The 25,741-nt window shown below is 39.9% G+C and overlaps 2 protein-coding genes across 3 annotated transcripts in view; one reads left to right on the top strand and one right to left on the bottom strand.

The window, feature by feature from the left end:
- Positions 1 to 10,808, top strand: part of NPC1 (NPC intracellular cholesterol transporter 1) — a 27,262-nt gene extending 16,454 nt beyond the window's left edge. The window contains exons 12-25 of the mRNA XM_040585684.1: positions 396 to 585; positions 995 to 1,177; positions 1,854 to 1,968; positions 2,913 to 3,040; positions 3,130 to 3,270; positions 3,824 to 3,913; positions 4,027 to 4,217; positions 4,998 to 5,113; positions 5,670 to 5,799; positions 6,191 to 6,391; positions 7,250 to 7,481; positions 8,446 to 8,559; positions 9,349 to 9,511; positions 10,183 to 10,808. Of these exons, the coding sequence (XP_040441618.1) occupies positions 396 to 585; positions 995 to 1,177; positions 1,854 to 1,968; positions 2,913 to 3,040; positions 3,130 to 3,270; positions 3,824 to 3,913; positions 4,027 to 4,217; positions 4,998 to 5,113; positions 5,670 to 5,799; positions 6,191 to 6,391; positions 7,250 to 7,481; positions 8,446 to 8,559; positions 9,349 to 9,511; positions 10,183 to 10,265 (2,077 nt within the window). The 3' untranslated portion in view covers positions 10,266 to 10,808. The remainder of the gene's footprint in view (positions 1 to 395; positions 586 to 994; positions 1,178 to 1,853; positions 1,969 to 2,912; positions 3,041 to 3,129; positions 3,271 to 3,823; positions 3,914 to 4,026; positions 4,218 to 4,997; positions 5,114 to 5,669; positions 5,800 to 6,190; positions 6,392 to 7,249; positions 7,482 to 8,445; positions 8,560 to 9,348; positions 9,512 to 10,182) is intronic.
- On the bottom strand, positions 10,724 to 25,741 carry RMC1 (regulator of MON1-CCZ1). Of its 2 annotated transcripts, XM_040585685.1 has the most exons (20): positions 25,467 to 25,741; positions 23,068 to 23,144; positions 21,529 to 21,613; positions 21,087 to 21,143; positions 19,960 to 20,046; positions 18,610 to 18,750; positions 16,882 to 16,985; positions 16,327 to 16,416; positions 16,122 to 16,227; positions 15,916 to 16,027; positions 14,756 to 14,800; positions 14,294 to 14,347; positions 13,857 to 13,985; positions 13,444 to 13,550; positions 12,625 to 12,744; positions 12,378 to 12,455; positions 12,134 to 12,238; positions 11,978 to 12,046; positions 11,635 to 11,860; positions 10,724 to 10,901 (listed from the first exon to the last, which is right to left on the bottom strand). In XM_040585685.1, the coding sequence occupies exons 1-20, from the start codon at positions 25,647 to 25,649 to the stop codon at positions 10,822 to 10,824; spliced, it is 2,055 nt and encodes a 684-aa protein (XP_040441619.1). In that variant the 5' UTR covers positions 25,650 to 25,741; the 3' UTR covers positions 10,724 to 10,821. The 2 variants fall into 2 exon arrangements, with proteins under 2 accessions (XP_040441619.1, XP_040441621.1); XM_040585687.1 differs by lacking the exons at positions 23,068 to 23,144; positions 25,467 to 25,741 and adding an exon at positions 21,950 to 23,059.

Here is a 25,741-nt window from a genome sequence, read left to right as displayed (position 1 = left end):
CCTTCAGTTAGGAGAGCTGAAGTAAGGGCTAATAAATTTTTCAAGTCTGCAAGCAAACCACAGTCGTATTTCATGCGTGTACTTCTAGGTCTAGCTTTGAGGAAAATTGCACTTAGGCTTTGAAATAGCTTATGCAAGATACCTGGTTGTCCTCAAATTCTGGACAGAACATGGAAATTACTTCAGTATAGTGTGTTTTTAGTACTTAAGAGTTCTAGGGGTATGTAGCTAGCACCCCCCTTAAAAACAAGGAAGGTCCCTCAATAGTAGTCAGGCTGCAGCGCAGATTTGTACCACACAGATAACTTAAAATTGCCTTAACCAACTTCCAGGTATTTCTAATACAAGATGCTTTATCCTTTAAAGTGTGACTGACTTTTTTCTTCCCCCCCCAGGTTTATTAACTTTTTGAAGAACTATGATAATCCAAATTTAACTATATCATTTTCTGCTGAACGGAGTATTGAAGATGAAATCAATCGCGAAAGCAAAAGTGATATTGGCATTGTGTTGATAAGCTATATTGTAATGTTTATGTACATCTCCATAGCTTTGGGACATATCCAGAGCTGTCGAAGACTGCTGGTATGTATGTAGTTCTCATATCTGTAAACACTGAAGCTACAGCTTGCTAACTAGTTTTTCTTAGCTTTAAGTGACTTGAATATCAGCCTTCTGGAAAGATATTTAACCTTAAAGCATTGAGTCCTCATTGGGCAGGAGCTGGAGGGAGAGTGTTAGCCTTGTCATACTTGACAATTCATGTGTGCTTCATAGCCTCAAATAAGTGTTTTCACTTGATGTGCAGTTAACTTCAGCTTTAAGGCTTGTAGCTTCATGGTGGCTTTTTTTAAAAGTCTGGATCTTCAAAAGAACCAGAAAAAGTAAACTTTCTAGTAACTACAGTAAATGTGAGAATATGGCTTGTTACCTTTGCTGTTATCTTCTATGTGATGATGCCGGTTTGGTTGACAGTCATTACAACTTTTTTTAGGTGGATTCAAAGATCTCCCTGGGCATGGCAGGCATCCTGATTGTACTGAGCTCAGTGGCATGTTCTATAGGCATTTTCAGCTACTTTGGAATCCCGGTGACACTGATTGTGATAGAAGTAATTCCCTTCTTGGTGCTGGCTATTGGGGTGGACAACATTTTCATTATAGTCCAGACACTTCAGGTATCTATTCTTTCACACAGATTGTTCTAAACATGCCTGTCTTCTCCAAGTTAACGGGCTTCAAATGTCAGTCTCCTGCATTCCAGTGCTCAGCCCATCTGAACAGCTCTGGACCCTCACAGGGTACCTAGTGGTCTTAGAACAGAGATTATATGTACTTTCCACCTCCACAAAAAAATTGAGTCTCTGCTGTTTGTTACTGCTGGTTGAAATCAAGTTCATTTAACATAGTTTGTGGTCCACATACTGATGATGTACAAACAAATAATATTTTTAATGTCCTTCTCTGATCACTTGTAGTTTTAGTGTATTGTGAGCAGTAATCATGGACTAAACTACATGCTTCAGACCAGGGACTTGGTGTTATAAACCTTGACGGATAATTAGCTTTCTAATTTGACAGGCTCAATAACCCACTGAAACTGGCTCTGCCTCTGGCAAGTGTGTGGTTTTGGCTGAATTACTGCACTTAATACTGTATTCCAAGTCAAGTTTGAAGCAAGGCAGCAGGGGATGTTCATGCTGCTTTTTGTATTGGATAATCTGCTTTTTATCTAGCTCACATTAATACAGTGAAAACAAAGATGTTCAAAAGGTTTTGGGGATTTTACACCATATGAAATAACTTCCTAAACTGTGTGATTCCTAATTCCAATAAATTATTGCCTTAAAACAGAGAGATGAGCGCCTTCAGGGTGAAACTCTGGATAAACAGATTGGCAGAGTCTTGGGAGATGTGGCACCCAGTATGTTTCTCTCATCTTTTTCGGAGACTGTGGCATTCTTTCTTGGTAAGACTTCCTCAATATTTGAAGATAAAGGCCTTATCAGATCTGCATGTTGCAAGAACAAGTGCAAGACTAAAATGTAAAAATAAAGCAAGGAAACTTTTATTTACTTGTTCATTGCTATAATCAAGTTTAACTTGACCTTTGCTAGGGATAGGCACTGTAGTGCTTTAAGAAACTGGCAGTTAAAAAGATCTAGTTCTGCATATGTCAAGATTTTCAGCTTGGTCGGTTACAACAAAAATCAGTAAAAAGCTCCAGCCTTTCAGTCTAAATTTGACCTTGGTGCACCCTGACATTTGGTATATTACCAACTCCTATATTGCGTTCAGTCATCTTGCCACTGCCTGGAAAAATGCCCCTAAAACAGATCTGTTTGAGGTTCACTCTAACAGTATGTTAGAGACGGATCTTATGCTGCTGTCCTTCAAGTATGAATTGGCATTCTTTCATAATATTTTTTTAGTGTACTAAACCTTGGTAACATAGTTAAACTAGAGCCTCTTTGCATGGTTCCTTTGAACTTAGTAAATTACTTCCATTACTTGTTGTTTCTCCGCAGTTCTTGCTTCTGTGAATTTGCTTTTTTTGCAGATAGCAGTGTTTACCTGGAATGCAATTTGCCATTGGTTCAGTTTGCACTGAGTGGCTTAACGTTGAAGTAAGATCTTGCTTGACAGCAGTCCTTAACTACTCCTACGTAGACTGCACAAGACTTTGAAACTGAGAAATGTCTTAAAGCTAGTCACTTTTGACCAACATTCTCTGTGCAAAGAGGTCAAAGACAGCAGCCATAGCCAGGCTTACATCATCTGCTTGCTTTACTCTGAGGAGAATGATTCTTTGTCCTGCTTTAAGGCTAGCACTTAAATTGTGTATGTCTAGAAAATACTCATGCCTTTTTAAGAGAAGGGAGCTTGCTTAACAAACTGGGTCACTTTCTTCAGGGACACTGTCTACGATGCCAGCAGTTCGCACATTCTCCCTTTTTGCTGGAATGGCTGTGCTCATAGACTTTATTCTTCAAGTCACTTGCTTTGTAAGTCTCCTGGGCTTGGATATTAAGCGTCAAGAGGTAGGTATAAATGCGTCTGTAACTGCCATGTAACAGGGGTGGTGTCTTCTGCAGAGCCATACTAAATCTGGCATCTCGTCCATTTTCAGAGGAATAGACTGGATATTCTGTGTTGCATCAAAAGCAATGAAGAAACGAGTGGGGTCCAGCGTTCTGAGAGCATCTTATTTCTGTTCTTCAAGAACCTGTATTCTCCATATCTGCTTAAGGATTGGATGAGACCAATAGTAGTATGTATGCTCTGTTTAAAGTAAGCAGGCATCTAAACTTGAGCCAAAGTGTAGTGAGCCTGGAGGTCTAAATACTGAAGAAAAATCTTCAACGTAATGAAACGAAGCTTCTAATATTTTTGCTTTCAGCATGAGTATCGGAATAAGCTTTTGTAACTGCAAGAGTATCTCTGGTAAATAGAGGCTTGACCTTGGATTGTCCAAAGCCCAGACACAAGACTTGCATTACTGACTATCAGATCACTTTAGATGTATGTAAAAAAAATTGGCACACGTTGGCTCCTACACTCCATTAATCTGGAGTTGTTGCTGAATCTGTGATTCTATTAGAGGTTACTGTACTTATTTACAGAAGGCGTCTGGCATATCTTTCACAGGTACCTTCTAAGTATAAATTTTCCCTTATGGCTCCAAAGGGAACTCTGTTGTACTAAGACCCGGGTAGCGTACTTAAACTAGAGCCTCTTTGCATGGTTCCTGTTAACTTAAGAAATTATTCCTATTGCTTGCTGTTTCTGTTCAGTACTCACTTCCATGAATTTGCTTTTTGCAGATAGCAGTGTTTGTGGGTGTTCTGTCATTCAGTACAGCAGTTATACACAATGTAGAAATTGGACTGGATCAGTCTCTCTCAATGCCAGATGTAAGTTTTAAGATACTGTTGCTCTTCGGCAATTTGTGGCTGAATTGAAATCTTGATATCATCTTGTACTACCTCAACATTATGTAATAGCAACTCAAAACTTTCCCTTTAAGGACTCCTATGTAATAGATTACTTCAGCCAGCTTGGCAAGTACCTGCATGCAGGTCCTCCTGTCTACTTTGTCCTAGAAGAAGGGCACAACTACACCTCTTTGGAAGGGCAGAACATGGTGTGTGGTGGAATGGGATGTAATAACGATTCACTTGTCCAGCAAGTCTTCAATGCTGCGGAAATTGGTAGCTAGTAAGTCTTTCATGCTTTTCTCTGCATAGTCACATGGAATAGATGTAGCTCACTAGTGTGTCCTTTTAATTTATTTCAGACTCAGCTGTCAATTGTACAACTAACTCTGTTGTACTTGTTTTGTACTGTGGGTTTGGGAGCCAGGGGAGGGAAAGAAGCTGTGGCAATATCCTAGAATGAGGATAAAAATCTGTCTGGACTGGTGGGATATATTGATGTACTTGTGTTTGCAACAGGGGCTTGATCCTTCCAGGAATCTGGGAATGGTAGGAAGGAGAACTCATGAAAACCTCTGTGTGGCTCTCCTGGAAAATAGCTTGCATGCTCAGCGTCTAAACTCAGTGGCTAAACTAGCCTAGCAAGGCTAAGCAGGAATTGCAGCTGGAGTTCAGTAGCTAACAAATGAAGGAAGTCTCTTCTTGATTCCTTCCACTGTAATTCAGTGGCTTTACTTCAGCCTAATTGAAGGCTGAAAATTGAGGCAACAATATCTGGAATAGAATGTGGCATAGAATGGACAGGGGCATGGAAAGCTGAGCTTGGTGGTAGAACTTGAAGGCAGGGAAGAAGCTCCTGCTGTTTGCAAGCTGCAGTGTGGGGAGCAAGATTGGCCCTTGGATGGGGTACTGGAGCAGGGGACTGCACAGAGAGCAAGTAGCTTGGACCAGAATGAGTTGACATGGTGTAAGTTAGCACTGGAGAGATCAAGGGATGTGTTCCATCTGTTTTATGATGAAACATAAAAGTACTGATGATGGGTATGTTACATTATTTCATTAGCACAAGGATAGGCTATGCCCCATCATCTTGGATTGACGACTACTTTGACTGGGTGAAGCCGCAGTCATCCTGTTGCAGAGTCTACAATACCACTGGACAGTTCTGCAATGCTTCAGGTATTAGCATCCACTTTGTTGCTAGAAGATTAGCTTGGTTTATGAGTTTCACAGCTGAAATATTTTATCATGGTATGAGTCAGGTGAACAGCTTTTTCTACTGTGAGCAGGCACCTCCTGGTTGCCTTCTAATTTGTTTGAATGAACTTGAATATTCTACTAGAATGCTGCAGGTTGAAGACAGCCTACCTAGGCAGTCAATGTCATGACTACTCAAAAGGTAACTTGTTACAAAAGCTTCTATCCTTCTGCTTGTTTCATTAAAGCACGCAAACATAATACTTTATTTTTGTTTGGATCCTTTGGTTTGGTATAATTCTCACTAGACCTAGTGTAGATAATGCACAAGTAACAGAGTTCTCTGGTAACACTTGTTGTAGTAGTAATAAACAAAGGACTACAAATTTTACATGGAATTTCAGGGCTGATGAGTTATTTCATCAGTGAAAATGCTTTTTAAGGAATTGCATCTTGTAGTATTGCAGGTCAGAAGTTACTAGTGTTGTGATAAAGAATACTTGAATCTGTAGCTGACCTTTTTCCTGTATTTCTTCAGTCGCTGATCCATCCTGTATTCATTGTCGACCACTGACTCAGGAAGGCAAGCAGAGACCACAGGGCAAAGACTTCATGGCATTTTTGCCAATGTTCCTATCGGACAACCCTAATCCTAAATGCGGCAAAGGGTAAGAACCGTATTCTATATATTTTGCTTAGACCGGTATGTGAAAGATACTTGCTCTGGAAGTGTGATTTTCATGTCTGCAAGGTTGGGTATCTGTTGTCCTTCTAAAGGGCATGCAAACATTGACATCTCGCCTGTTCTATAGCATTTTCTGAAACAAAACTGATAAAACAAATGCATAATCAACTAAATGGAACAGCAGCTTCCCCCTATACAAAGAGAAAGTTCTATAGTCAGTCTGTTCTAGTATATCCTATGTAGTTGTGAAATGTGCTCTGAAACTTTTATTGGTTTTGCAAGTCATTAGAAACAAGATTATAAGTTTGAAAAGCTAATAAATTTGAATGGTGCTCACTGACATTAACGTCTAAAATGCTACTATGTTTATATAGAGGGCATGCTGCATACAGCTCTGCTGTCAACTTCATAAACAACAAATCTGATGTTGGAGCTACTTATTTTATGACTTACCATACTGTACTGAAAAAATCATCTGATTTTATTGATGCTATGAAGAAAGCTCGGCTTATAGCAGATAACATTACTGAAACCATGGGCATCAAAGAGAAGAACTACCGAGTGTTTCCTTACAGGTATGCCTAGATCTTTCTTGCCTTAGTGACAAATACTCAACTTGAGCAACTGAGAAGAGGCACTGGCTAGTAACATCTTAGATTTGAGTCTTGAGCTTTGTCTAACAGAAGGTAATACAGAGATTCTGGAATGTCTATAAAACCACAGACAGGCAACCTACATCCACAGGACTAACTTTTCTTTACTGTGGTCGACATCTAACTTAAATCAAGAAACCAAACCTTCACTACAAAGTTAGTGAACTAGCCAGTTAGCTCTGGCTTCAGCTTGGGCACTTCCTAGCTTTCATAGTAGGGTTTAGTTGTTCTGACTTAAGCAGATATGTTGACCTGAATAGTTGCAAGCAGTAATGGGAATGTATTTACTTCAAACATAACTTATTTAAACCAAGGCAGCAGTGATGTGAAGTACTCATTATCTAAAGCTTGCATGATTAACATACTGGAGACTCTGTAAGAGTAACACCAATTGCAACTCAATTTCATTGTATCTGTACAGCTGAACTACTGATGTCTTTCCTTGAAAGGATCCTATCTGTCCTGGTGCCCCTGTGCAATTGATCAGTTCAGACCCTCTGCAGTAGTTCCTGCAGATACCACAATCTATCTGAGCACCTATTTGCCTTCTGGCAACTACTGTAGCTGCCCATATTGAAGTGTGGGATTCCAGATACAACCTTTATTTGAAGTTTTAGCAAAGACTTGTGTAACAGCCAGTGTTCCATAGGAGTCATTCCACTGATGCTAGGAAGCCAGTTCTTGTTGGGGACTTCTGTAAGGAGGAAACTGCTTTATTCTTAGCACAGAAGCTAATATAACAAGGAAAGTGGTTAACTACAGTGTCTCTTCTTTCCACAGTGTGTTTTATGTCTTCTACGAACAATACCTGACAATTGTGCATGATGCTATCTTTAACCTCTGCATCTCCTTGGGATCAATATTTCTGGTGACAACTGTGCTGCTTGGTTTTGAAGTATGGGCTGCTGTTGTAGTTTCAATAACTATTGCTATGATAATCATCAACATGTTTGGAGTGATGTGGCTCTGGGGCATCAGCTTGAATGCAGTTTCATTAGTAAATCTTGTCATGGTAAGTTAACAAGACATCCTTCTACCTGTTTCCAAGTTTTGAACAGTTCTGTGTGTCTTAAGTGATACTGAGTGGTATTTTCTACTGAACTTTGACAGGCATTTCAACAGTATCTTGATACATCTAGATAGTGTGTAGAAGACAGGTTTACTTTGATCAGTCCTAATACTGATAGAGCAAGAACTGTAAGCGATACTGCATCTGGTGGTGGTCTCCTGTTCTGCAGCAGCAGTTATATTGCTGCTGTGTAGGCCAGGTGCTGTTGCATATCAACAGAGGGTTGTTCGTGCCTAAGGTAATGACATAAGTTAGTGTTACGGCTTCTGCTGTGCTTCTGCAAAGTAGATCTGTGTTGTGCTAGCACCAGTATTGTTCCTGCACAAAAGGGTGGAACCAGCTGTGCAGAGTGCCTTGGCGAAATGCTCCAAAACTTGGTAAGTAACAGCTGAGTGCTGGTGCTCTGGTTTACCTTGCTCTCCAGAGATTTGTGGCAGATCTGAGGAAGTTACGAGAGTAAATTCTTTCTTCATGTTAAATCTAGGAGTACATTCATGCAAGTCTAACTGCTAGATAAATCTAAGGTTTGCCAGCTGTTTAATCAGCAGAACTTCTATAGTATCAAATCAGCATGTGTGTTCAGTGTTGTTCTAAAGCAGGGCTATTGCAGCTAATATCTGTAAACTGATCTCGGTGTTTACTGCATGCACTATATACGGAAGCCAGCTTTCTTAAACATCAAGAAACTTGTCCTCCAAAACAATCTTGCATTGTGATTCCTGTTTAATAACATTGTCTGTTACTAATGGTAAAATGCTGTACAGTACCTGTGGTGGCCTCTAGAAAGCAAGTAAATGCTGAGCTTGTAACTGCGAATGACATTTTAATCCTGGGGACTGATCACAGCTACTAGAACCATCAAAGTGCTCATTTAAATGATTCATGTGTGTTTCTCTTCATTCTCCAGAGTTGTGGTATTGCTGTGGAATTCTGCAGTCATGTGACAAGGGCATTCACCGTTAGTACTAAGGGCAGTAGAGTAGAGCGTGCAGAAGAAGCTCTGTCTCACATGGGCAGTTCGGTAAGTATCTACTGTACAGCAGGGAAGTGAGTGGCTGTCACAAGTTTACAGACTATACCAATATCCTTAAGTCACAAGGATAGCCTTCCCTTTTTTTTTTTTGGAGTACTTAAAACTCTTAAAAGGTCAACTTAAGCTTCTACTAATAACAGGGGTGATCAAGATGTCTATTTTTAGTCTGATGTTACCACTGCCTAATAGAGAACAAAGCTAAAAGCTTTAGCTGAACTGGTAGTTTGGATTAAACTTTACTGGGACAATTCAAGGTTAAGTGCTTCTCTCTTCCAGTTACTCAGAAGTGGCTAGGAAAGGCTGTTCTGGAGCTTTGGGAACATAAGGCAGGGCTCAGTATTTAGGCAGTACTGTTGTGTAAGCCTAAGATAAGTGACCAGGGTGGGGTTGGAATAGACTGTGCAGGTGATGCAGGTACTGAAGTCGGGTAAGGAATTCACTGGAACACAAGTTACTTCAGGTAAGAGTTATCTGTGTCTGCCTGAAGTAAAAATTCATAAAGTTAAAAAAAAAAACACCTAGGTGGCTGTACATATTAAAATGAACTTCTAGTCATACCGATTAGATGCTATCCTGTGGTGTCAGTTTCTAGTGGTACCAAGAAGTTGAACTCTACTCCTGAGTGGGTCTTAGATTTGGTTCTAAGAACTAACAAGAGAAGGATGTATACTGCATATAGGAACCTCAAATCGCAAAAGAACTTTAGCAAATGTTAAAAACTTTAAGCAAATAATTACATAAAGCCCTACTTATCACTTCAACACTTTTTCTTGACAGGTTTTCAGTGGTATCACACTGACCAAATTTGGAGGAATTGTAGTACTGGCTTTTTCCAAATCTCAGATCTTCAAGATATTCTACTTCAGGATGTATCTAGCTATGGTTCTGCTGGGAGCAGCACATGGACTAATATTTCTTCCAGTTCTGCTAAGTTACATAGGTAAGACCTGACAGTCTGCTCTAAAACACACCTCAGAAAAATAGCTAGCTACCTGTGGACACTTCCTCTCCAACAAATGGAAAGGATTGCAAAGATAAGCAGTACTTGAATGTGCCTCATTCAGTAGCCAGTCTGTGGGAAAGCAAGGGTTAACTGGTGGCAGTGCAAGCTCACTGTTACGGGTGTACTGAACTGAAGCAACCATAGCCTGTCTAGTGTGGTTGCACTGTACTGTCCTTCACAGAGGTGGCTGCCTAGACCTGTGCAGCCTGACGGGCAGCAGCATGATTGATGTCTCTAAAACTAGGGACAGGATGGTGGGTGGAAGCAAAAAACCTGCTGTGGGGCGCTGTTTCTGCACTTGCAGAAGCAATCTTCCTTTGCAGCAAGGATGGTCCAAATGCTGCCTCTTGTTTGGAGATTCACGCATATAGCATAGCTCTTGAAAACTGACTCGGCTGAGCCTCACGGGGCAGGGCGGGGGGGTTAAGACTGATGGGGATTCATCTACTGCCCTCTGTGCTGCTGACACTTACTTGCAGCTGAGCAGAAGCATGTCTCTGAAGTCTCGTCAATGTTAAGCTGGACCTAGACAATTAAGATTACGTGTGCTTCTTGTCTGACTGATCTGCTGTAATGTTCATACTTAGAATAACTGTCTTGTCTCTCAGGCCCATCAGTAAATAAAGCTAAAACGCGTGCTGCACAAGAGAGGACCAGAGGTACAGAACGGGAGAGACTCCTCTACTTCTAGTTTTTAACAGTGTTCAGTGGACTCTGAACTGTGGCTTAGCTTGACTCTTCCTAAGAACTGAAGAGCAGCAATGTTTTATGACTGTCACACTGTAACCACCACTGACTTGACTCCTGCACAGATTCAACTGGAAGATACCAGCTGCAGCTTTGGACATAGCTTTAAACTCAGGAAATGCTAAGTGTGGCTCATGTAACAGTATTACTAAAATTAGATGTGTTAACAAGATTACTAAAACACTTCTGTTTTCAAGAGGTTGCATCTTTTTCTTCTAGAAACCTAAAGCAGCTGTATTGTGAGTTGAATAGCTTTTTTTGGTCAATGAAACAGAGGTGACATGTATGAGAATGGACTGCTACACCACTGACACTAATTTTAAATGCAGGTCAATGCAATTTTTGTCTCTTTTTAGGGGAAGCCATCACAAGTTGTAATATTTTTAGTACTATTTGCCAAACTGTCTTGTATATACTTTATTATAAAATAGTAATTTTGTAGTTCAAAAATCTACTTAAATGCAATAAATTAAGTTTATACATTTCAGTGGAAGAGTCTTTCAGAATGTTGTAGGCTTCATGAGAGCTTGTTCTCCAAAAACTTGTCTGAAGAAGGTGACATGTTCTTCACAGTGCTCACCTAAGGGCCGGGGGAGGGGGAACAAAATAAAAAGTTAACTTTAAAACTCCAACTGAGAAGCAAGATTGTATAGTTTCACTTAACTTAATCTGTAAGTACTAATTCTTAGATCTTTACTCAAAGGCATTAAAGGATTTTAATAACTTTAAAGCAGTGGAATATTGAGGTATCTCCAGTCTGGTGACAAGTATTCTTTTGTGGTAAAGCAGATGCTTCAACTAGTTCCTGTGTCTAACGAGCAGATTCGTATCTGTGAGAGTTCTTGTACTGTCAAGATATAAGATCCTGGAGTAGGATTCTGTGCCTACAGACTGTCCGGTGATTATGAACATGTTGCTGGTGCAAGCAGTTCAGCTTCATTTTTAAGAGAAGTGTAGTATAAAACAGGCCTTGAATTTTTTCAGTCTCTGGAAATGAACGACTGAACTCAAAGGTTTCTTGACCCAGTTTCTGGCCTCAGGAGAAAGCACTAATTGGTGATAATGGCTCTACTAAGCTAAGCAGTGCAAGCAACTGCAAGCCAAACAGGTTAGCTTAATCTGCAAGTTCCTGTTTGCCTTGGTCTCTTTACTTTTGGGTGTGGTATACAAAGGGGTAAGACAAGTTAACTTTGGAGAGAGGCTAAAATACACGAGGAGTTTTATCTTGTATAGGCTCAACTGGACTGGAAGTGAAACAAGACTTCGTTGTGTTTGGACAACCGGGTATCTTAATCCAACTCCTTATTGCTTACCTGGTGTGAAACTAGGGTTTCCTCGCAACCGCTGATTTCTTTGTTCAAAGAATCGGAATATAGTGTAGAAAAGCATGTCATCTTCTGCTTGTTTTGCTGCATCAAGGAATTTTCGGGCTGAAATGCTGTCGTGTCCTCCAATACCCCTGATGAATCTCAAGGCAGCCAAAACTTGGTGTTTGGACAACAGAACTTCCACGATTTCATCATTTGCTGTGGAAAGTCTCTGTGAAGTCAATCACAGCTGTAAGACTGTGCTTGTAACAAATGACTGGTCAGGTAAGCTGTTAGACAGGTCTAACCAACATGTAAACATGGAGTTACTATAGTCTGAAATGCTTACTTTTAACATGTCCAGAGAGAGCTGATGTGCAGGAGGATAAATACTTTCCAGGGAGAGTAACAGACAAGCCTAGGGCAGAAGTAGAATAATCTTAAAATTCTGATGTTTCCCACCTCCAGCACTAGCTTATTGTAGCAACTTACTTGTCTTACATACCAAAGGCTTTGAGTCACTGAGCACGTGGTACTGCAGGAACTGATGAAGCATGTAGAACAAGTTGTGTTGAACAAGGGTTTTGATGACCAGCTCATACAAGTAGTGCTGTGAATGCAGAAAGACCATCAAAGGTATGTCTCAATACCAGTCTTTATAATCTAGAAGGTAACATTGTATAGGACTTAAGACACATGACCAAGACCTCACGGAGTGAGGCAATATACTTGGTGTGCAAGTACTTTACCTGAACTGCAATCTGGAACTGGTTAAGAGAGCGAATGTATTCCATTAAGACTGCTATAGTGAACTTGTGAGGTGCTTCCTGGACAAGAAAAAAGCATTAGGTGGAACTTGTGTATCTTTTCCTGTTAATGCAAACCTGTGAGAATGGGCATCAAAATAGCCTGCAGAAGGCTTTGTCAGGATTAGGGTATTTCAAGCAGTCAGGTTTGCTACTCTGAGACTGCTGCCAAACTAGTACTTTAACTTACCTTCTTCTCTGTAAATACAGATAAAACATGTGTGTACATGTCAGACTGGTCAATGACTGCTTGAGTGCGGACTGGACGTTTCAGGAGTGGATTACTTCTACTCAGGCCTGCTTCTACCACCTACAAGGAGAAAAGCCTTTTTAAAAGAAAACTAGCATTGTAGTAACAGTTTTAGTAAGTCTCACCTACAGAGACTTTTCCACTGGCAATGTCACTATAAGCATGTTTTACTGAGCAAAGTCAGCTCTCTGGCTGTGTTACACTGGATGCATGCTGTTCAGCATGGGCTTTTGTATTAAATTTAAAACTGCTTTTAAAATTTTATGTAGGTGCTATAATACATTAAAGCCAGGAGCTGACTCAGTATGTCGACACAGGCCCTCAGCTTTACAAGGATTTTTAGTATGTGGCTGTACTAGGAGTTAGTGCTCGAATTTGAGACATTAACAGAAGTAATTGAGGTGCATCAGGGCTGCATATGTTGTACAGTGGTATAGTGTGCCATGAAATCAGTGGTTGGGGAACTACTTTGATAGTTAGGGATGCTGAGTTGCTTTGACTTTCTACCCCCATTCTGCTTTCAAGCACTGGCGTATGTTACTTATCATGCTGGAGATAAGCTATGCAGCACCTGTCAAACAGAGCGCTAAGGTCTTTGTGCACCTTGCACAGCCGACTCCCTACTGCGAGCTTGAGGCAGCCAGGACCTGTGGATAGGCTTGAATTTCCTAAGTCAAAAGAGCATGCCTTCATGATGCAACATGAAATGCAAATAGCATTACCCTAGCTTTGTAAGCTGCTGTAGCTAATGTGGTTTACCATAGTATAGCTTTGCTCAGCTTCCAAGTACTTCTTATATTCATGATTCAGTTTGTCAAAAACGGTTGCAATCACAGACAGTGATCCCCTTTCTGGCTCACTGAGCACTGAAAAGATAAGAAAAAAAGAACTATGAGGAGAAATAACCAGGGGCTTTAATGTTGCCCAGGTGATTTCTATTCTAAGAAACACTTTCAGTCATGTCAGATGTGTTTTAACTAAATGAGGGGAAGCTTGAATTCTTTCATGCTGTTAAATAATTCCTTTAGAATGGGGACTGAGGGTAGTCTAGGCACATGACATCTTAGAGGACCAAGCTAGCTTCAGAGGTCATCTCAAACCTAAGAACAGTCCAGCTAACTTCTATGAGTATTTATGAATAAGCAAGATACAGACAAAGCATTTGAACTTACTTTGAGAGCACACAGATAGGATAACCATTTTGCATTCTTTCCTTTGGAGAAGGAAATCCATTAGTTTTCCTTTATCTAGCAAGAGGTTAACTACAGGTTCAAGTTTCACCTGAAGACTCCAGAGGTAACCTTGAGTTGGGGTAAAACAAGAAGTGAATTGCCTGATATGGTATGGCCCAGACATCCAACTCTTCCTTATACCTTCCAATGCGAACACATCTAGATTATGACTTATTTGCTTTCCTAAGTCTTAGAGCAGCATTACGGCTGAAAAGTTGTAGTAAAGATATGGTCATTCTCAGTTATCACTGCTGAGACTAGTCATCTTACTAGGTACGTCTGCTTAGTCACTCTGTTCTAAGCTGCTTCGTGCACCGAAGGTATAAACTTAGCACCCTTTGACACTAATTACAGCAGTCAAACAGCTCACCACTTACCTTCACTTGCACTGATGATAATATCAGGTTGAAAGACAATCCAAGAAGAAGAATCTAAATGTTAAAGTTAAACATCCATTAACATTGATTCTAAACTGTTGCTACTGAATTCATAGTACTGTGTGGAGGTGGATCTCATTACCATACTTTCATTTACTTTCACCTTTTATTGTAAGGTCTTGAATTATATTTTTGAAATTATGTCTTCATGGTATACCTATTCAGTAACTTCATACATGTCTCTCAAATGACTGAGAAATGTGGTCTGGTAGTAGATTTCTGTATTTACAACTATGAAAGCCTTACAGTCTCTTACAAAGCATACTATTTTGTCTAAATATGCATGATCAGCTAAAGCTGGATTTAATGGGTCAAGGGAACAAATGCTAGCTTCTTCCATGCTTGGTACATGGTGAAGCCTCATTCTACGATTCTTATGCTTGTGGAGTATTTAAAGGATACAGAGTTTGCATGGAACAGGAGACTGACTTGTCACAGAGGCTGGCCCTGCAGAAAAAATAACGTGAGGTGAAGAATAGTACTACTCAGTGTAGCAAAGCTACCAAACAAGATATGAACTACAGTCCTATACTGAAAAGGCCAGTATGGATTGTAACACATCTAGCAGTCCTACAGCACACAGGCAGAAGGGATATACTCATTTATGTAGCCACATCATCAGCAAAGAAAGTCTGACACTGAGAAAGCAAACATTCTTCAAAACATGATTGGCTTCTTTTTCAGCCAAGTGCTATCATGCATGCAGAAGTATTCCATCTCTAGTACTATAATTCTACACACTGTACATATAAGACTCCATTACTGTATATTTAATCACTTTAGTTTCTTTAAAAGGGAAGATGTGTTTGTACTTTCTGATCCTAATTTTTAGGTTTAATATAATTTTAGGTTTAATATAAACCTCTGCCTACAGGTTGATGCTTACTATTAGTGAGTTTGAAATTCAGATGTTAGGGTTCTAAGGTACAATCATATCTTCATAGAAAATAAAGATGCTTCTATAGAAAACAACACTGCTCTGCCATATGCTAGTGGAACTATGCTCAGGCTATTTCTAGCTACTTCCAGATTGAGGGTAATTATCTGCTACTCTTCTAGGATGGGAGAACAGAAAGATAATCCAAGAAGCATCAAAGTACTGAAGTCTTAATGTTGAGCTTAGCACTGCTTCTAATTAGCACTGCTTCAAAGCTGGTCTTAAAGACAATCCAAGCTTAGAATCAAATTTATGTGACTCAGGAAGTTAAATAGTCATGACTTTTAAGCCAGAAAATCATGAAGTGCTTTTTAGCACATACAAGCTTTTACAGCTGTGGCCACCTACCCCAGAAAATAACCAACTCTGAAGTGTAAAAGCAAAGACCAAGGGGAAGTTGGCACTCTAGTCAGCAACTCTTACATTTCTGTAGTAGGCACAAGCTTGGAATACAAATTTGTTTAAATTCCTTCTTACCTCCTTTCCTCCCTCACCCTCTCCTAAATATGTGTAACAGAAATGTTAGCAACCAGCATCCTAAAAACTGAATCGCTCTTGTATGCCAGCTGTTACATTTACATAATCTTGATAACAGGGTTAGGGTATTTGTTAGTAGTAGTTCTACCTGCTACAGGTATTTGATAGGGTTGTATTGATCGAGGTGGAAGTACAAATTGATGGATGGTAGCGGACCCATCAAATTCTCCTTTTAGCTTGATGTCAAATATAACTGAAGTCTGCAATGAGAAGAAATCAGTATTCACAAGTGTGTTTTACCACTAAATATATAACTAGATCAGTTATATATATAACAATATAACTCAATCAGACCTCAGTATCCTGATGATGTACTACCACCAAGTTATCCACAACATTTAGTGCAAACTTTCCAGTTCTGTTCAGCTTTAAAATATGTGTCTTCTTACAGGAGCCCTCTCTAGGGAAACAAGAGATGAGAACTGGTCAGTAAGTCTTGTTGAAACATGTCTCTTACACACATGTAAATTGTCATTAGTGCTCTTCATTCTGCTCTTACCTGGGTAAGTGATAGAGGACTACTTCTGCTCCTGTACTGTTGGAAGTCCTTGAGTGATGCCTCAAATAGAGAACATAAAGCTGCCCATATCTAACAAGATAACAGAATTAAAGCATTATTTTCAGATAAGAGCTCCTCTACTAGTCTGTTAGAGCCATACACTTTATACTAAAAGAAGATGGGAGACTACCTAAGTCAGGTAATCAATTAATTAAAAGCAAAAGACTAAAACAGTACTTGATAAATCACAACACACAGCCTATACTCATGCAAGTTAGGCATCTATGAACAAGTCTACTAACATATCAGTTCACAAATGAAACATCGTCAAAATTTCTGTACTAGTGAAGAACTTCAGGTAAGACTTCTCAGTTTACTTCCCCTCCCCACCTTGCCCCAACAGTTGCTTAGATGCTTTGTTCAAGGCAGAAACTGACACATTTTAAAGCAGTAGTACTGCTAAAACAAGAAACAAGTGTAACCATGTTAATGTTCTTGTCTTCCCTCAGCATCCCCTAACTGTCATACTTTTCCAAGAAAGGCTTAGTTACATACATTGTAGCCATAGCAATATCTCTTTCAGAAAGGCTGAGCTTGGACGACTTGGGTGCTGCAGGTAACTCGATTTCAAATTTTGATAGTTTTGACATTGTTCCACTCTGTTAAACAGCAGAAAAAAAAATAGTAATTGTGAAGACGTAAAACAGAAAGGGCTGGAGTAACCTTTACTCAAATGCTGTATCACCAGCACCCTCGTGAGGCCATGAATGGTGATAGCAGAAAAGAAGAAAGGTTTCAACACTTAGGCCCTAAGAAGTGTCTCATTCTAAACACATACTTCTGCTGTTAATAATTTTAGCAGCTTTATCATCTTGATTTTATAACATCAGCTTCAACGAGAAAAACATTTTAATTTTAATTAAGTTTAGAGAAGTTTGTATGCAAGTCCCATTTACAACTGGCCTGAAGATCTCAAACAGCAGTTTTCTTTAACTTCCTTACTCTCTTCCAGCAAAGTATATGCTCCAACTCTTAAATAACTGTTTATTGGGAAGTGGAAAATATCAGTACCACCTACCAGTCAGTTTCCTTTTGTCCCTGCTAACTCTAGAATCTGCCTGATGCTCAGAGCATATCCCTGCTCCTGCCCAAGGTTTCCTCTCTCCTCTTCCTCTTATCCTATGGAATTTATGTTTAAGCAAGTTTTCAGTTTCCAAAGCTGCTTCTGAACTTCACTTCCCATTCTCATTAATGCATTCTTGAGTATGAAGTGTGAACACTACAGAAATATCTCCTTTGCTAGAGCTCTGTTTTCAAAGATTATTTAGAACAGTACTGCTCTCAGGAAATCTTAAAATTCCCTTCTGAACACAAAATAAAAATTATTTAGCTTCAAGCTACAACTTGACACAAAATGTTAAGGAGAGGGAAGGATGACTTAAGTCCTTAAAACTAAAACTCCAAGAGGCTACTAAGTTCCACCCAGCCACCTAAGAACACCCAAGAATATCATTTCAGGATCCAGTACAGACCCTACACACAAGCAATGCAAACCAGGAAACCCATTTGAATAAGCTTCTTTTTAATCTCTTCCCTTAGATTACCACAGAAATCTTTGTAATCCTTTGATAGAAGCAAGATAAATGCTTCAGGGGTTTTTTTTCCTCATTTTCTATATCATCTTACTGCATGATTAACTTAGAACAGTTTCTAGTTTTCACTACATGCTTTTTCCAAGACAAAAGAAAATTTTTTTTCCCAGTAACCTGAAGTGTTGTCCACAGGGAAGAACACCAAGAAAAATAAATACTGTAAACGAAGCCCTCTCATGCTTAGGGTAACAGTTGTTTCTTAAGTACTACCTTTTTCTTTCTTTTTCAAATTCATCCACTCACATTTGGAAGGTTGTGATTATAATTACAAGGCCCTTATTTTTGCTTTATTATCGTACTAGAGAGTACAAATGCCCATATTCAAAGTAAATAATACATACTTAAGTTGTCAAATACTGGGTCGCTAATTTATTTTCCTTTCTCAAGGTCAAGTGTCCAGCATACCTCTTTCCAAAGAGGACACAAGAAAGAGCAAATTACTTAACTTTAAGCCATCACCCAGGAATTGCCTTACAGATTTCTACTTTGTGCTTTGCTTATTGTCATACAAGGATGTGAACACATGCACCTCTTGGAAGAAATCCAGAGAAAGTAGTAGAATATTTAAGTAAAGCAACAGCCTAACAAGAGGAAACACACAAAATAAAAAGTTGGGAATGCATCCCTTTACCTTGAAATAGAATGGCTGCAGGACATTGCCAAGGACAGTGGTCGAAAGAAGAATAACAGAGCTCTCTGGACAATACATGTACCAGTTGACATTAATACTCTGATTTTTCAGAAGTTTTAAACTTCGCTTCTCTGGTAATACCTGGAAACACAGAATATTAGCATTATATTACCATCAGGATTCCAACAGCATAAATGGTACTACACAGTAGATAGGAATGTTAAGTGAGAAACAGTTAAGTACAAGGGCATTTACAGTGCTAGAATTAAAAATCAGAAATCTGGCAACTACAGCTTAGGCCCCAATTTACCGTAGCTAAGGAAATGTACATCAAATCCTCCTCTAATTCTAATGAACTGAAGAGTGCTGTGTCTTCCTGCTCGTGCAGGTCTGGGTATAAGTTCTTTCCATAATGGAAAAAACCACCCAGCCTGACAAAACTAGTGATGTTTTAATAAAAAGTTATTACAGTATCTTTGCTGCCTTCACTCCCCAGCTTCCTTCATCTTTTACTTTAAGAACTAAGACAGGATAGAAAGTGATTCTCTCCATTTTAAGGGCTTAAATAAATTCTCTTCAAAAACACACTTATTTGATTTCATCCTTTTACCTGCAGAGTTGACATTCATAATCCCATTATGTGCCAAATATATTTTTCCCCTTCAATGAGCAAAAAGTAATGCTGCTTTTTCACTTCCTTTCTTTAGTATTAGTTATTAGTAATAATAATAATGTGAAACAGTGGGTCTTAGCTCCAGGACTGGAACTATTGGGAAGTGCACAACTTTGGAGGAAGTCTATAATATTTCTCATCATGAAGGTCAGAAAGGGCTATTAGACTTCTTGAAAAACTGTATGCAAATGTAATCACACATAACACAAAGGAACTCAGACAACGAGATCAACAAAGGAGAAAGCAATAGGCTTCTACAAATTGGCAGCTATCTAGTAAATTCTTTGTTCTTTGCTATGTTCTAAGCATGCACACATCATCACCAATGCTGATTTGTTTTGCATGAAGTGCTGTTTCACATTAGATGTAAATACTCATTCCATACAAGCCAGGAGCATCTATTAATCTAGAGTTGTCAAGGCTTAACTCATTACTCATTTATATAGGCCCTTTGTTAGCTGTGCTAAATAACCTGTTAATGATACATTCCCTCTGCCCTAAAAAAGGTATTCCTCTCAAAAAATAAAAATCATAGTCTGCAAACAAAGCAGCAGAACTTCATTTTTTAGTAGTGCACTTTCTCAGTTAGAGAACTAGAAAAAAGAAATTTAAAAATACTGTCATAAATTAACATTTTCAAATCTCTAAATATGTCCTATAGGAGTTACTCATATTACCTGGTAGAATTCAATTCCTTGATCTGTGATGAAGACTATTTCTGTAGAACTTGTCCAGCAGAATCCTAGAATATTGGCATTCTTTGTCTTTTAACAAACAAGCAAACAAACACTCTTTTACTTGGAAAAATTAACTATTCAGATAAGATAAAATTACTAAACAAAGAACGCAAGACCAAAGGCAATTTAGTTACCCAACCTGTGGAGTTAATACTTTGGTCAACTAGACACCCAGCACGTATCAGCTACTTTGTAAAGATTTCCAAAACTATGTATGAATACAACTACTGTATGACCTGAATTTTTGGCAGCATGTAAGATATACAAGTTTATTACACAGTCAAATTTTCTTTTCACCCTAAATACAACCAAGTTCTTCTGGTTCAAACCATACTGCAAATTCAACCAATTCCTGACATGAAAAGCAGGTTCCTTTTGTTGACAGAAATTAAGAGCTAAGTGGAAATACTTGCCACAACTTCACTCAGAACACTACCATAAATGCTTTGCTAGAACGGTGTACTCAAACACATAATCCTAAATAATAAAGCAGAGTACTTCAGCTTTAAAGTCTACAGCAATAAAAGGATCTGTGAATCAGATGCTTAAAATTTACTTTAGCATGCTACTACTCCAAAATGTAATTTATATTAGTTAAAAGCTGGAAAGCACCAAACAATGACAACGGTATTTTTTTTCTGGTAAAATAATCATCAAAAAATTAGAAGGTTTGTTTAAAAATACCAAACATAGTTTGCAAACTAGTAATAGCTTACTATCACTGACCAGTGACATTAGGGTAAAACATCCACATTAACATATCTGGCATTACTATAATTACTGTTCACTGTTTCTGCATCATCAGCACTTTGTCTCTTCTTTCTAAACCTGGACATTTGTTGAATCCACAGCATTTCCAGTCCTTTCTAGGAAAGGATTACAGGACTGGACCAGGAAGGTTTTTTTATAGTATTGTTAATACCTGTTTGTTCACTTCGATTCAGACAGGTTACAGTGACTACGTATCTCATTTACTTTTGGAAGACATCTCAATTAGTTCTCTTGTAAGTAGTGTAACTAACATTAGAGTTTCACTTAAGCATAAAAGCTTGGGACATTTAACTTACCTTACATTCCTGTGTATATTCTAGCTGAGGGCTATCTGGAATAAAATTCAAAAAATCCTGCAAAAATGTCCAGGAAGGGTATTAGCAATTACAGAGCACAGATGAGATATGTGCATAAATACAAAAGAATAGATATTAGTTTATAAAATTATTTTGGATGAGATCTATAGACGAAAAGCTTGACTTACTATATTCCACTTCCTGGAATTCCCTGCCAGGGAATTCTTCATTGAAGTTGGCTCCCCCCTCTACTTTTTCTAAAACCATGACACTAGCAAGACAACAATGTTGCCTGCTCAGCCTCTCTGGATGATAGAGGAACTTTCACTACAGCTCTTGTTAGCCACCAGACCTCTTGAACATTTGTCTCAGAGGCTTCTACTCTGGTACTGTAGTAGATCTCCAGCTCCAATTCCCTGTCTGCAGGGTGTAGGTTTCTTACCACACTCTTCAAAGTTCTCTGCACAGCCAGTATCTTGTTCCCCAAGGAAAATTTGATGCACTTCACTTCTCCTTTGTCTTCCATCCTATACAGAAAGAAAAAGCTATGAAAATATTGTCTGAAATAATTTATTACAGAACTTTGTAATATACCCTCAAAAAGACAATGAAAGAAGAAAAAAGAAAAAAAAAAAAAAAAAAAAGAGTAATGCAAATGCTTTTATACTTATGACTGTTGTCTGTTACGCACAGGATTCAAAACTCATACTGGAAGATACTAGCAGTTCATTCTTCAGAAGTCCTGAACACATCCATTACCAAAACATGGCTAAGGTCGCACAAATTAGCACCTGAAGTTATTGCAAACGCTCAGCTCTGTTGGCCTATGGTGTGAAACTGGAAGACTGTGGGACTATCCAAACTTGTGTTCTCAGTTCTGTCCCAGTGAGTCTGGAGTTCACCAACATCCTCCAGTCAGCTCCTTTACTTCCAGAACTGCTGCTAATGGACACAAACATAACCCACTTCCCCATTAGGACGCATCCTCTGGAAGAATTTCTGATGTCAAAGGGAGAGTGAGGCTGTTTTCACTCCACTTAAAAAAAAACCAAAACACAATACATGTATTCTTGCCAAACAAGCATCAGTACAATTGGCAAGAATAAGGCAGCTCTACTTCAAGTACGCATCGTTCAGTCCAGACAAAGAAAGGGCCAGATACTCAAGCAGGAAAACTGCAGAACCTCTGAAGTTCACTGAGTATTTTCAGGTCACTCAGGATTTGTGACAAGGGTAGTAAGAAAGTCAAATAAAAATAGCAACTTTCAGGACAAGTCCTATGCAATACCTGACAGATCACAGGAAACACCCCTCAACTACAAACTGCTTCATCCATATCTGGATTGAAGTAAAAGATTTTGAGTAAAAGACTACTTCCTTACATATGGACAGTAGAGTTCAAAGAGCCATCACTCTTTAACAGAGGCACATATAACATGGTATTCTAAACACAATGTAGCTTCATTCAAAGTACAGTTATCAGAGTCTGCAAAAAAATGTTTCTTCAAGGAACAGAAGGCGTAAAAGAAGCCAATTTAGATTAAACAAGAAACAGAATGCAAAAACCTGTAGAAAATGCTGTGCTTGAATCACAGGCATGAAATTCAGAAATTACAGTTCTCTACACATTTAAGTTTACTGCATTTTGTTTAACTTGCTAAATTCCATCCTTGGAAGTCACTGCTGCTGTAGTAATCACAAATTTGAATCCCCACACTCTCTCATATATATACCATGTTTTAATAAAACATTGCAGTTAAAAAAACCAACACACAGCCTAGCAACTCCCCACCGCCCGAGTACTATAAATTCATGAGGGCAAAGCATGCCATCTTAATTGCAAGATTATGTCTAAGAACAAAATCAGAAGATGACCACAACTACTTATAAGTTTTATGCCTGAACTACAGCAGATCAGGACTAAGTCCCACATAATGTTAAGATTGCAGAATTCTATCCCAAGACAACACAGGTGTCTTACCTGAAGGAAATGGGATTTCTATCCTCCAAGCCTTTAACGACAACTCCTGTAGCTCCACCAGATCTAACAGCAAAAACCTACGAAGAAAGTTTTTAACATACCTGTCACTTATTCCAAAAATCATAACCTTAACGTGCTATCTTTTCTATAAGCCATACCTTTTACTTTTTTGCTAAACACAGTTTTTGTTCTTACACAGGTCTGCCAGTTAGTTCATACTGAGATTCAGTAAATAATCAATTCCTTCCCCTGGAGTTCCAAGTTTACTTAGAGTTGACAGGTTTCCAATGGTACTGTAACAGTCTCATAGGCATATTCTGAACTACTGGGCAAGTCAAAAGAGTCAAAGTGTGTATAAGCTTTTCTCTCTCGCTTTTCTTTTTTTAAAAAATACGTTCATATTTTCCCAAGTCACGTACTACTGTAAGTATCTGAGACATCAGGGCATGGTTTAAAACAAAAAGGAAATAAGTCTGGGGATTGGGAAGAGATGCAACTCAGTGATCCAGAAGCTTGAAGTCAGAACATGTTATTAGATAGGAATAGTTTAATAGTAATCTGCAGTTTTGCATGTACCTAAAAAGTTTCAGCCAGCTTGCACTAACAACTTAAAGAACTCCTTTAGCACAACTGCACATAGATAGGTGTAAAACCCGCTAGAGCTATACCATTTATTGAGCTGGAATAAGACAACATTAAAAAAAAAGCATACTGCCATACTGTTACAAATTAACTGGCTTAGAAAAATAAAGTCAGGCAGATGCCTTATTTGTAGTTGTATGTGTAGAAGCACTAGGCACACAGATCGGGTCTCAGAATAACAGATACACTGTTTTGTAGTATTAGCCATGCTACTGGCGCAGCGTGCTTATGCAGGAATACATGTCAAGACTATAAATTGCAAACAAGTCCACAGGCTTACTAGAATGGTGAATACTTAGTTTAACTACTTTTAATATTGATGTAGATAGAAAATTAAGGCAACACTCTTAATATTTGCAAGATGAGAAGATAGCAAGGACAGATCTCTCAGAAGACCATTCACGTGGCAAACTGTCATTGAAATGCTGGTTACAAATGATTTAGAGACATATCATCAGAATCTAAACAATTTTAGAGTAGCAAGAAAACAGAGAGAATTAAATTTACAGTTGAAATTAAGTTTCTTTCAACTGAGCTCTTAACAACCAGTTTCTGTGAAGTTATATCAAATCCAGATTATGATATAGTGTCTCCTGACAGGCATGTTTAAGTAATCTTAAATAAGTATAGGGTTATGGTTTATAAAAAGAAAGGACACCAATAATTCTGAACAAAGTGCAACAGTAAGAAACACAACCCAGTAATACTGACCCCTCTCCAAATATGCCACTGATCATGTCCACACCACACATGGTAAACCCTGCCATATACACAGGCAAGAAAGCTTGAATGTTTCAATTCCGTGAATGCCGAGGTCCCTGAATGGCTACAAGAATTAGAGAGCGGAATGTATCCACATCTATATAAGCCTCATGACAGACTCTGGATCCTTTAGCTATATTGAGTTGAATACTCAGAGGCCCATAGGGATATTAAGGAGAAACACTTAAAAGAACGAAGGCCAAGAAATGAAAGGCTTTGCATCCACTCAGGTCCAAGCCACAAGTAAAGATACAAATATTATCTTTTATGAATATATTGAATTTATAAATTGAAAAGGGAACAAATAATTGGTGAAATGAAACTAACAGTGAAGGGACAAAGTTTGCCACTAATGCTGGGACATTTGGAACAGAAAGAAAGAGTACTGACTCCGAAGAACTCTAGAAAGACCTTACAGCAGTGAGAGTAAAGGCAGGTGTTTCAACCTCATAAATCTATGCTGATGCACTTGAGAAAAAAAATCTCCACGGTCTGTAGCACAGGGCAGGTGCTGAGGCAGCGCCCCGCAGCCAGCCCCCGCCCCACCGAGATCCCGCAGGAGGGGCACGGCCAGGCTGGCGCTCAGCAGCCGAGGGGGAACCAAGCCCAGGCACGGGCGCCCCCAGACCCCTCGCCTCGGAGGGCAGCCGAGCAGCGGCGGGAAGGGCGGCGGCAGCAGCAGGCTCGGAGCCGCCACCCCGGCCCGCAGCGCGGCGCTGAGGGGGCGCTGAAGGGGGGCGGGGGGGGGGGACGCTGAGGGGGCGCGGGGGGGACGCTGAGGGGGGAGCGCTGAGGGGCCCAGCGGCCGCTGCCTCTCCCCCGGCACCCACGACGGCAGAGGGGGGGGGGAGCGGGGCTCGGCGCTGACAGAAGGCAGCGGCTGTCCCCCCCAGCCCCGGGGCGGGAGGTGGGCCACAGCTCCCAGGGGACGATCCGCGGGTCACCAAGCACCGCCGGCGGCCTGTCAGGAGGGCAGCGCCCGCCGCCGCCCCCACCTGCTTGTTGGCCTCATCGAAGAAGACGCAGTTGACGGGGTTGGCCTTCTCGAAGTGCACGGGCCGCGCGCACAGCGCCAGGTAGCAGCCGCCGTCCCCGGCTCTCGCTCTCCCTCCTTCTCCTTCTTCTCCTCCTCCTCCTGCCGGCGCCTCTTCCTCCCCCGGCGGCGGCTCGCGGCTCATGGCGGCGGCTCACGGCACAGGTCGCCCGGCTCAAACGGTCCCTCAACGAACCCGCCCCCGCTCCCGGCCGGCCGCTTCCTGTTTACACTCCC

Source organism: Falco naumanni, chromosome 3 (genome assembly GCF_017639655.2).
Source record: "Falco naumanni isolate bFalNau1 chromosome 3, bFalNau1.pat, whole genome shotgun sequence".
Lineage (NCBI taxonomy): Eukaryota > Metazoa > Chordata > Aves > Falconiformes > Falconidae > Falco > Falco naumanni.
This window is presented reverse-complemented; position numbering and strand designations above follow the sequence as displayed.